The 12,540-nt window shown below is 38.2% G+C and overlaps 2 protein-coding genes and 1 long non-coding RNA gene across 4 annotated transcripts in view; 2 read left to right on the top strand and 1 right to left on the bottom strand.

Moving 5' to 3' along the window:
- Window positions 1–8,031, bottom strand: part of LOC117335559 (pyruvate dehydrogenase protein X component-like) — a 23,855-nt gene extending 15,824 nt beyond the window's left edge. Inside the window, exons 1-7 of one of the 2 annotated variants that reach the window (XM_033895638.1) lie at window positions 7,866–8,031; window positions 6,697–6,774; window positions 5,583–5,683; window positions 5,133–5,317; window positions 2,428–2,523; window positions 1,717–1,924; window positions 413–488 (exon numbers count right to left, since the gene is read on the bottom strand). In XM_033895638.1, the coding sequence (XP_033751529.1) occupies window positions 413–488; window positions 1,717–1,924; window positions 2,428–2,523; window positions 5,133–5,317; window positions 5,583–5,683; window positions 6,697–6,774; window positions 7,866–7,986 (865 nt within the window). In that variant the 5' untranslated portion in view covers window positions 7,987–8,031. The remainder of the gene's footprint in view (window positions 1–412; window positions 489–1,716; window positions 1,925–2,427; window positions 2,524–5,132; window positions 5,318–5,582; window positions 5,684–6,696; window positions 6,775–7,865) is intronic. The other variant, XM_033895637.1, reaches the window with a different exon arrangement.
- Window positions 8,030–12,540, top strand: part of LOC117335561 (methylthioribulose-1-phosphate dehydratase-like) — a 19,977-nt gene continuing 15,466 nt past the window's right edge. The window contains exon 1 of the mRNA XM_033895639.1: window positions 8,030–8,130. Within this exon, the coding sequence (XP_033751530.1) occupies window positions 8,098–8,130 (33 nt within the window). The 5' untranslated portion in view covers window positions 8,030–8,097. The remainder of the gene's footprint in view (window positions 8,131–12,540) is intronic.
- LOC117335562 lies at window positions 10,456–11,345 on the top strand. Its single transcript, XR_004534448.1, has 3 exons — window positions 10,456–10,818; window positions 11,050–11,126; window positions 11,301–11,345. It is a non-coding gene; the product is annotated as an uncharacterized LOC117335562 (long non-coding RNA).

Raw genomic sequence — 12,540 nt, 5'->3', positions numbered from 1 at the left:
GCCAACCCCCCCCCCCCCCCCCCCCCCTTCATGGCTGGGGCAAAAAATATTATTTATTATTTCATACAGTACCAACTTAACCAAAGAAGCATGCTTTGCCAGAGACTATATTAACACCCCAACCCACTCCTTACACATTTGAATATGAAGAAGAAATATTAACTTATTTTACAATTCATTGGGACAAGCAGTTCTTTACTAATTAATAGTGTACTAGTACTCCAATGACAAATAATTTTAATAATAAAAAAAAGTTATATCATCTTGAAAGTCTGTTAGTTTATTTCTAATTAATCATGGTATTGTCTCGATAATAAAAAGTCAGATCATTTATTTCTAATTTACCATTGTACTGTCTCGATAATATATGCAGTTTTTAAGATACATGATATCTTATTTACAGTGTACATACTTTTCAGCTGTTTTCTCATTTTTGTAACAGCACCTAAATCACATTCAACGGACATGTAGGCGTGTGGTATAGTTGTCTGAAAGAGAGAAAAACCGTCAAAACAAAAGTACAACAAGTAACATGTACCCAAGGTAGAACTAACTTAGCGCAAGAGAAACGAATATTTTTTCCAGGAGGCAATGGATCGAATGGAGAAAACTTACCATGGAACAGGATATAACGAACATTAGAATTAGCAGTGCGTTTTTGTGCAGCGAACAGTTTAATCTTCTGCTATCGGCATCGGAATTGTTTGTTTGTTTAGTAAATAATTAGACTAAATTTATCAATAGAATATTTGAATAAATTTGAAACATAATACACCTCTCTCTCTATCTCTCTCTCTTTCAAATATCATGTCATCTTGTACAAAAATTGTAAAAAAAAAAATCCTGATAATTGGGAAACTATTTCCAAAAGATATAACTACACTTTCCCAGTGAGGGTGTTGTAACATTTAAAATAAAACATATTAATTAATGTGTCTTCAAAGGCGACAGAAACCTGAACACAACCAACTACAAGATGACCCCAATCCTATGCAACAACGCTTCCCATGTTTAAAGGGTCAAAGATGACTATTGATCCTTTACTGTTGACCAATGACCACCAGAATTAGACCATGTGTAGAACCTGATATTACAAAACTATGGTGTAAATATGAGCCAAATCTGTTGAGGGGTTCTAAGGAAATGTTACTGATTCAAAATCAGATGTGATGTGAATGCATGGATGTGCCCAATGGACATGGGTAACTGCTATACGCCCCCAACCCCGCACCCCATCTCCACCCCCAACACAGTGGAGGTATAATTATAGTAACAAAATTGGACTTGGCCACAGACAATTCCTCAACTCTATGAAGTTTGCATTGAATCATATGTTCTACCAGCATGGGTCACCATTGATATCAAGGAAGTGGGATAAAAGCTGTATTAATAGTATCAGAAATGAGAACATATTCCTTAGGAATCCTTTCAATAATTTTGTATTAACAAGTTATAATACATATCTATAAAACTCATCAATGGTAGTAGACACTTAGAACCTACATTTGTTGATCATAACATTTTCGAAAGTTGAATTTATTGCTAATGTTTAAAATTTCACAATTTTATTTCTTCAGATTCAGAGTTATTCTCCTAACTATGACAAGTTCGTAAAATTGTGCCAGATACTTTTTTAAGAAAGATTCTATCAGGAGCTATAAAAGAACTTTAAAAAATTGACAAAAATGTGATCTCTCATTACTGAACAGTTGTTACCTTAGATTGTGTCAGTCGTTTTGCTATGGTTTTCCTCATTGAAGACAGTTCTAAATCTACAAATTCAGCACCCTCTATGTCCAGGACTGGTGGAGGAGGCCCAGTAGGTGGCGATACTGGTTTAGTGACAGACTGTGTAGAAGGTGCAGATTGCATTGGCAATTCTTGTTTACTTAAACTGTTTGTTTTTATATAGTTGAGTATATCCCTGAAATGTAAAATACAACAATGTTCTGTTTAAGTGATATCCTAGAGTGACAGGTTCCCTTTGTTTATATGACAGATGAGTATTCCTGGACAGGTAACATACAACACAATCCCGTTTAAGTGAGATTTGCATCCCATTTTACAGGTTATCCATATGGGTATCACTGGCATTTTAACGAGGAGGTGAGTACATATGGCTATGCTATGAGAACCAACAATATAATTCCTATCTTCCGAGAGTTTCAATGATACATACCTTACTGAGTACATAAGGCTATGCTAGGAAACCAACAATATAATTCCTATCTTCCGAGAGTTTCACTGATACATACCTTACTATGTATGTTTATGAATGTTATAAGCACCAACAACATTCCTGTATATATTATGTTTCCAGCTTATTGCATACATTTTGATGAACTTGGTATTAACTTATTAAGACGATGAGATGTTTAGTCACATACACATTTAAAATATGTATATGATACCAATGAGATTACTTACCCCTTTGTGAGTCTGCCATGTGGCCCTGTACCAGGTACAGAGACACCAAATAGATTGTATTCCTCCATCAGTTTACGAACAGACGGTCCAATAGGCCTGAAATTGAAAATTTCTCTATGCTTATATATCTTACCTTAAATTATATCATGCTTAGAAGTTCTGAACATATTCGACCTCTGTGACCTTGAAAATCAGTCATGGTTATTCATTAAAACAAGCTTTTAATTCCTCCATCCAAGCAAGCAACAGACAAGGTATTAATACATCACAACTATTTATTATACCTCAATTATAGCATACTTTATTAGATTAAGTTGATCATGTGCTTGGCTGATAAATCATTGTCGCCTGATTGCAATTGAGTGATCCCAATTATCTTGCCCTTTTTGGAGCCTCTTTTACATATAGGTAGGAATTGTTTGTCTTTTGCTATGAGTTCCAAGTGAAACCAGACCACAGCAAACAAAAAGCAGCCTGCCTATTTCACATTAAAACTAGGATTGTTTGTTTGTTTGCTATGTTTATTGCCCCATGAACAGCCGGAGTCATTTTGAGGCGAGGTCTTCCTGTAGTAGTTGGTGACTACCTCACTGATCAACATACAGCAAATCCATCGCATCCAGAGTAATTAGGGTAAAGTGCCTTGTCAAAGATCAGGACATTGATGAGACTGATGTTATCAGTGGTATAGTACATACCCCACATTCATAGACGGAGCTACGGACTATCTGTCCCTGGTACAGGACTATCTGTCCCTGGTACGGGACTATCTGTCCCTGGTACGGGACTATGTGTCCCTGGTACAGGACTATATGTCCCTGGGCTGACTGATGTTATCAGTGGTATAGTACATACCCCACATTCGTAGACGGAGCTACGGACTATCTGTCCCTGGTACCGGACTATCTGTCCCTGGTACGGGACTATCTGTCCCTGGACTGACTGATGTTATCAGTGGTATAGTACATACCCCACATTCATAGACGGAGCTACGGACTATCTGTCCCTGGTACAGGACTATATGTCCCTGGGCTGACTGATGTTATCAGTGGTATAGTACATACCCCACATTCGTGGACGGAGCTACAGGACTATCTGTCCCTGGTGCGGGACTATCTGTCCCTGGTACGGGACTATATGTCCCTGGTACAGGACTATCTGTCCCTGGTACAGACTATCTGTCCCTGGACTGACTGATGTTATTAGTGGTATAGTACATACCCCACATTCGTAGACGGAGTTACGGGACTATCTGTCCCTAGTACGAGACTATCTGTCCCTGGTACCGGACTATCTGTCCCTGGTACGGGACTATCTGTCCCTGGTACAGGACTATCTGTCCCTGGTACGGCACTATCTGTCCCTGGTACGGGACTATCTGTCCCTGGTATGGCACTATCTGTCCCTGGTACGGGACTATCTGTCCCTGGTACCGGACTATCTGTCCCTGGTACCGGACTATCTGTCCCTGGTATGGCACTATCTGTCCCTGGTACCGGACTATCTGTCCCTGGTATAGTATACGTACATACCCCACATTCGTAGACGGAGTTACGGGACTATCTGTCCCTAGTACGAGACTATCTGTCCCTGGTACGGGACTATCTGTCCCTGGTACGGCACTATCTGTCCCTGGTATGGCACTATCTGTCCCTGGTACAGGACTATCTGTCCCTGGTACGGCACTATCTGTCCCTGGTACGGCACTATCTGTCCCTGGTATGGCACTATCTGTCCCTGGTACGGGACTATCTGTCCCTGGTACGGGACTATCTGTTCCTGGTACGGGACTATCTGTCCCTGGTACCGAACTATCTGTCCCTGGTACCGAACTATCTGTCCCTGGTACGGGACTATCTGTCCCTGGTACCGGACTATCTGTCCCTGGTACGGGACTATCTGTCCCTGGTACCGGACTATCTGTCCCTGGTACCGGACTATCTGTCCCTGGTACGGGACTATCTGTCCCTGGACTGACTGATGTTATCAGTGGTATAGTACATACCCCACATTCGTAGACGGAGTTACGGGACTATCTGTCCCTAGTACGAGACTATCTGTCCCTGGTACGGGACTATCTGTCCCTGGTACGGCACTATCTGTCCCTGGTATGGCACTATCTGTCCCTGGTACAGGACTATCTGTCCCTGGTACGGCACTATCTGTCCCTGGTACGGCACTATCTGTCCCTGGTATGGCACTATCTGTCCCTGGTACGGGACTATCTGTCCCTGGTACGGGACTATCTGTTCCTGGTACGGGACTATCTGTCCCTGGTACCGAACTATCTGTCCCTGGTACCGAACTATCTGTCCCTGGTACCGGACTATCTGTCCCTGGTACAGGACTATCTGTCCCTGGACTGACTGGTGTTATCAGTGGTATAGTATACGTACATACCCCACATGCGTAGACGGAGTTACAGGACTATCTGTCCCTAGTACGAGACTATCTGTCCCTGGTACGGGACTATCTGTCCCTGGTACGGCACTATCTGTCCCTGGTACGGGACTATCTGTCCCTGGTACCGGACTATCTGTCCCTGGTACGGGACTATCTGTTCCTGGTACCGGACTATCTGTCCCTGGTACCGAACTATCTGTCCCTGGTACCAAACTATCTGTCCCTGGTACCGAACTATCTGTCCCTGGTACCGGACTATCTGTCCCTGGACTGACTGATGTTATCAGTGGTATAGTACATACCCCACATTGGTAGATGGAGCTACAGGACTCTCTGCCCCTGGGCTCTCTCCTCCAGACTTGTCACTACCACCACCAGCCGGTGACCCAACATCTGTGGGGACCTGAACATTCTGCCAGTCATCACCTTCCTCAACCAACAAGGCAATCAGTGTTCCCACCTTGATGTCCGTAGTGTTCTCCTGAACCTGTGGTATCAACGATTCAGTGTCAAACTTGTGAAACAAAGAGTTCTATATGTGACATGTCTGTAATGGGAATTATAACACAGATTAGAGGGTGAAATTTACCCAAAACATTAGAAATACACCTCCAGAATATAAGTCATTCGTAATATTTTACTGTCACAATCTGACACCTACAATTATTAGAACATTGTGTATTCTACACTAAGTATAAAGTTTACAAACGAGTCACGTGTGATGTACTTTTAAGCATTATTATTCTACTCACTAATATCTTTGCTAGAATCCCTTCCTCGTCTGTATCCATGGTAACCACAGCCTTATCAGTCTGGATGTCACAAAGGTCATCACCGGGGGCAATTGCATCTCCTGTACAAAGTCAAACCACATCTCTATGTACTAGGTACTTACATCATTGGATATAGATGTTATATACAGTGTACATGTATCACTAAACATACATACATGTATTATGAACAGATCTTTGAAGGTCAAGGAGACTGAGGTTGAAGTCATTCCAATTCATTAAAGACAATATTTACAAGTCACAAATATAGTGTTGGGTGTTTCTCTAAAACATTTTGTGTGTGTATTATTGTTTCATCTAAATCCATATAATTGTTCAGGACAAGTAGCATTTTAAAAAGATTTACCTTTTAGGCAAGGCGACCTTAAATAACCAAACATCAACGTTCGTTAAAAAATTGTTAATAATGATATTATTACTGTAAAAAAGGGCAATAACTTATAATAAATGTAAGTTACTGTTGAATAATTCACATGTTCAAACTCGTCCGAGATCTTGTCGATATATGGCTACATACAAAGTTTCATCAAACTTGGTTGATATTCACGCAAGTTATCCTGTTCACAAGTAACTGTTGACAGACCGACGCCGGACACCGGACACCAATGATATAAGCTCACCTTGGTCCTTTTGACCAGGTGAGCTAATAATAATTTAAAGTTACTTTTTTTGGAACTAAACATTGAGACATCTTTTACACTGTAGTTTATTGATTATACATTGGGCACTGATCATGACTTATTACATATTTAGGATTTAAATATCAATGTGATGCATTGAAATAAGTTACCAAATGGAGACAAAAAGTCAAAAACAAATTGATAAATCCAGAGTGATGGCATCTATTGACAGTAAAAGGGTTTTTAAGGGTGTAATATATGTTTCATATATTGACTTTAAAAAAAAAAACAGTGCATTAATTATATGCTAAAATTTACAGTTAGTTGTTAACTTAATGTAAATGATAAACTGTTACATGTAAATGATAAACTGTTACATGTAAATGATAAACTGGTACATGTAAATGATAACAGAAATACTCCAAAAGTGGGACAGGTATGTTTAAATTGTTTACCTTCTTTCTTGTGCCATTTGATAATGCTTCCCTCTGACATAGTAGGTGACAGTGAAGGCATGTCCAACTTCATTACAGCTAAAACATAAACCAACAACATTTTATATACATTTCTTACTGAGGACAGATCCTTGTTAAGTGGATGATATAGTTGATATGAGCTGTATATCTTCATATTAGAACTATACTTTGTCAACTGCCAACAACTAAAATAGGAAACTTATCTGGTAAATTAGAGCTTGGCAGTCCCAGGTTTGAATCTCTGCCTTGTCTTGCCCTTTTCCTATAGTGTTACCTTAAATCTAACAACCTGTGAGCTATAGTTGTGGTTTATAGAGTAGGGTCTTGAAAATGAATGAAAATTAAAGGTTGGAATGTAATATTTGTAATAATAGCTCAACTGAGCTAATGTTTACCATGTTATGCCATATACAACATTTGGATTCATTAACAGAGCAATCACTTGCCTTCAGACGAACATTTGTTTTCATTAACAGAAGATTAAATAATGGAACTCTATAGCTCAATCACACATTCTGTAACAGTGTTTTTTTCAGGTAATTTTTTCAACAGCCTATGCCTTTTCAATTGGGAAAATAATTGCGGTGTTTGGTGAATTTGGGAAAATAGCAAATAATGACAAAATACTTAAATAAGTCAAAACACTTCATTTATTGGCTTTTCTGGTCTGCCTCATGATATAAAGAGTCAGTAGCAAGCATCATGTTTCAAAATTGGGAAAATACACCTTTTTTGTCAAGGGGAAACAGCCCAAAGTGGGCTGTAGATCTAGCCAAAAAAAATCACTGTGTAACGGTGCTCAACATTTCACAATTACTATAACCTAGAGCATTTTTCATCTTTATCCAAAAACATGTTGTTTTTCATCAGTTTGGTATAGTTATAAACTATGCTTCAGTTAACTACTGTTTATATAGCTATTATAGTGGAATCAGGACTTCTCTCCGACCTGATATATAGCGACAGCTTTATCATTGTAGGCCTAATAGGATTGTCTATAAAACACTACATTTTGAGAAAATCTCCCCGTTGCCCTAGAACTTTCGTTTTCACGGTTTTGTCACTGAAAGTGAAACACAACGCTTCCTACTGGAGCGCTGCTGTTTTAAGTTTACAATCAGGCTTCGTCGTAAACTGATTCTTATTACCTCTGTTGGTGTTTTGTATGTGAAAAAATCTTGTTTGGCCAAAACATTTTGAAACCTTCACAAACTCTGCAGTTTTAAGCCGAGAGAGAACCCGGCCAAGGTGACTGATGGCAGACGCCATTTTCCAACTGTGCTGCAACGTTGATATAGCGCTTGTCAGGCATAAGCGTTCCAATCAAACTTCCATGTGATCACGATCATGTCATTGTAATAGTCGGCTCATACATGGGATATGGATGACGAAAACCCACTTATTTCTGAAACGGTATAACATATCGTTATTATATGGTGTATACAGTCGTATACTTATTAAGCATAAAGTATATATTTAATGTTCTGTCAACCTATCATACAGCCTTATATATCGACACGATAACACACCGGTCAGGGTCTGACCGACAGCTCAGTAAAGTGACCACAAGATATACTGTACAGTACAGTAGTCACATTATGGTGAAGATAACTTGGATAGGATTATACTAAGTCCGTGATCTGAGGACTGATCCTCAGATAAGGGCCTGTAGCGTGTATGTTAAAGTCTTTTAGACTTGTAGTATACACGCGTGTACGTAGTGGCTAGATACATTGTATCACAACACCAACACGTGTTGACCTGCTTAAGTCTGGGACTTGTAAACTTCTATCATCAGTTTATTGCATGATCAAGACACGTATTAGACAACAGGTTAGGTAGTATACTGGTGTCAAAAAACGGGAGCTCAGATAGGAATGCGTCACTACAAATGACATAAAGACCCTTATTAACAGTTTTATGCTGCTTTAAAAAGCACTAGACTCGGTTAACATTCCTTGGTTTTACATCAGATTGGTGGATTTTAATCTGCAGTAGCTTACAGCTTCTAAGGCTAATACAGGGCAACGCTAGATCAGTGACTGGAATATAGCCAGAACATGTTTGACAACAATGACAAGGTGGGTAGTTCTTATTATCCCCCGCGAAACTCGTTTGCGGGGGATATTAAATTGGGCTCCGTCCGTCCGTCCGTCCGTACGTCCAAGATTCTTTTCCGGGCTATAACTCCATAACCGTTCTACGCAGCCCCTTGAAACTTTCTGTATATATCAGACTAGTGCCCTGGTTGTGCCTTTTGCTATTGCGGACCTTCCATTTTCGGTATTTTTTCTGTCACCATGGAAACTTAGTCAAAAATACCAAATTACTGTTTCCTTTTGTTTCCGGGCTATAACTCAAAAACCGTTCAGCGCAGCTCCTTGAAACTTTCTGTATATATCAGACTAGTGCTCTAGTTGTGCCTTTTGCTATTTCGGACCTGGCTTCCATTTTCGGTATTTTTTCTGTCACCATGGAAACTTAGTCAAAAATACGAAATTACTGTTTCCGGGCTATAACTCCTAAACTGTTCAACGCAGCTCCTTGAAATTTTCTGTATATATCAGACTAGTGTCTTAGTTGTTCCTTTTGCTATTGCGGACCTTCCATTTTTGGTATTTTTTCTGTCACCATGGAAACTTAGTCAAAAATACCAAATTACTGTTTCCTTTTGTTTCTGGGCTATAACTCATAAACCGTTCGACGCAGCTCCTTGAAAATTTCTGTATATATCAGACTAGTGCCCTAGTTGTGCCTTTTCCTGTTGCGGACCTTCCATTTCAGTATTTTTTCTGTCACCATGGAAACTTAGTCAAAAATACCAAATTACTGTTTCCTTTTGTTTCCAGGCTATAACTCCAAAACTGTTCAATGCAGCTCCTTGAAACTTTCTGAATATATCAGACTAGTTGTGCCCTTTGCTATTGCGGACCTTCCATTTTCGGTATTTTTTCTGTCACCATGGAGACTTAATAAAAAATACCAAATTACTGTTTCCTTAATAACTCTTACTTTGAGCTTGATATATATACATGTATTTGGGTTTTCATACCAACTGCGGGGCGCGGGGGATAATGCCAAGCTTTGCGGCTCCTTGTTATTGTATGTTAATGAATTGACTCGAAGACTGAAGATCGATAATATATAGAGGATATTGAATGGTTCCCTTTGAATGTCACATACATGTAGATGTTTTACTGGTATAACAAAATTTACTGCATCAAGAGTATTGACATTGGTCTTTTACTAATATGATGGAATATACTGCTTCAAGAGTATGGCCAGTAGGATATTGGTATAATCTGTCGTGTTTGTGAAATATATTTGAGTTTCAATTTCAAACTTTCAGTTTTTTCAACTATTCAGTTTTATATTTAGTTCATTTTAAAGGTGAATAATAAAAAAAAACATTGCACAATAATTTTCATCTTATCCGTATGATGTGATGCTTGACAATAAGTTGACCCTGTTAACATGAAGTAATCAATTAAACTTAAAGTTAGATCATTCACTAATGATGATATAAGCATGCAATGATATGATATTTTTATGAGGTTTTTATCATGTTGGTAATTTCTTATATTTCACTGGAAAAAATGTAATGAATTCATCTATCCTACTGAATATGGAATGCATGGTTTAAAAAAAATCACATCTTTTACAACTGGTGAAAATAAAGATCATATGTAATAGGGTTATTTTTAATAAAGTGTTTGATATTTGTGAAATGTGTACATGTATATGTGTGATAATTATTAATAAAATATAATAAATATGTAAGGTATTTATTATTGAGGTATAAGGCCCTCGCGACCTTTTACCTGCGTCCGTGCGTATATATATATTCGTTACCGGCGATCCCGTGCGCGTGTTTGTATATTGGTATGTGTATGTCTTTGTACCTGTGAGTATATTTCACTGACGAACGTGACATGTGACTGTAACAAAGTTGTTTGATTGGTTGAAAGTTCTTATCTGTGGTTTTAGTCTTTGTTTCTTTGTGTTTCGGGACATTTGAATTTCGACGTCATTGAAGCCGGAGCTACAAAATGTAGGTCTTCGAATTCATCTGTCACCATATAGAGTCGTATTCCTGTATTGGTAAGTTTGATATCTTTCTTTAGTTGTTTTGCCCTGTTTCTGTTTCTGTAAGAATGATATTTGAAAGTTATAAGTGATAAGATCATGTTTTCCATATTTTTAATACTTTGAATAAATATACGTATATGTACTGTACACGGTTATCGTACAGCAGAGATATTTTTTATAAATGTAATAGTGTTCATATTGAAACTATTGTACAAGTGTGAAAACTATACTTTATTATTGTAGTTTACATCTGTTGTGCGGTATATGACGGTCATGGAAGTGAGCAGTGTTAAGCCTCACGTTGATGCACTATACGTGTTGTAAGTGTGTGATTTTATATTAACAAGTAATCGTCATTATCTGTGATATTTTATCGTGTTAGCGCTGTGTTGGAAATACTATTTATTTATATGTAATTGTACGCGTGATCTATTGTATGACAGATGTATGGTTTGTGAATGAAACTTATTATGTTTTATTTATGTATGTTTCAGAACGTGGGTTTTTGAGTAATAATAAAACCTTTGAAATCAAACGAACCCAGCGGCATTGTCATCATTTTAAGACATATTACACCCCGCTACAAATGGCGCCCACGTAGGGACACCTCCGTTAGACTGAGGGTCCGGAGACCGGAGGGTTTGCACTTGCCTGACGTGATCGTCGAATTCCAGTTTGGTCCGGAACTTTTGCACCCGGAACTTTTCAGCATGGTACTATGGGAAGGTGACACCGATATGTGAAACCGGATGTTGATGGTGGCACACATGTGAATGGACTTACGTTTTCATTTCGAACTAAATTGAACTTTATGACGGGAAAGGATATTAGTCAGTGACTCATTCATTATAGCATGGATTATTTATGTGTTTATTCGTGTATTCTATTTGGAATTTAGTGTTGTCATGTGTTTATTCCTGTATTATTCGTAAAATGTGTGGATCTGAATCGTGAATCTGAATGTGAGCATGGAAACTTCTACCTGTACCTGCCCTGCTTACCCGCTGTAGAAAGGTTAGTATCTTTGTATACTTAGTAAATCTTTTGCTGCATTGGTTCTTTATTTGTCGGTTTATCTATTCTTAGTTGGGTAGTTGATATTTTGCACTGACCAAGACACATTAACTGACATTACACTGTCGTGACTTCCATGTGATTATTATTTGTTGTTCAGTCTGTGTTTGTGTGTTATATATGTTGAACTGCTGCGCTTGCGACACGCTTTTCTTTTCTGTTCGGAGTTTTCGGTTTTCGCGTAATACCCTGTAATCTAGATTGATTTACTTTAGTTTGTGTGTTATGTCAATTTGTTTTTTTATCAATGCCATCTAGACACATGCTTGCTTATATATGCAATTAGATTATCTTGTTGATTATTGTCTTGACATTGGTGAGTTATTTGCCCTTGATAAATTAGCTATTGATTATTTCCCTTTGCATAGTACTTGATTCTGTATATCTTTGAATCTATGAGTTTTTCTTTCAGATTTTGTGGATTTTCTTTCATTTAATTGATTTATTCGGTGTTAGAATTTATTGCTTTAGGTGTTTATACTTAGAAATATTTGTCGCTTTGACATTGTTTGTATCTTTGTGCATTTCAGATATTTTGTGGTTGTTTATTTTTGTGAATTTCAGACACCTTGTAGGCTTTAGACTAGCTCTATTAATTTGAACCGTGTTTGCGTTTTCATTTCTTTTTCAATTTCAGCTTTGATTTTCAGATAAATTTGG

Source organism: Pecten maximus, chromosome 10, assembly GCF_902652985.1.
Source record: "Pecten maximus chromosome 10, xPecMax1.1, whole genome shotgun sequence".
Classification (NCBI taxonomy): Eukaryota; Metazoa; Mollusca; class Bivalvia; order Pectinida; family Pectinidae; genus Pecten; species Pecten maximus.
The sequence above is the reverse complement of the archived record's forward strand: the minus strand, read 5'-3'. Positions and strand labels throughout refer to the sequence as shown.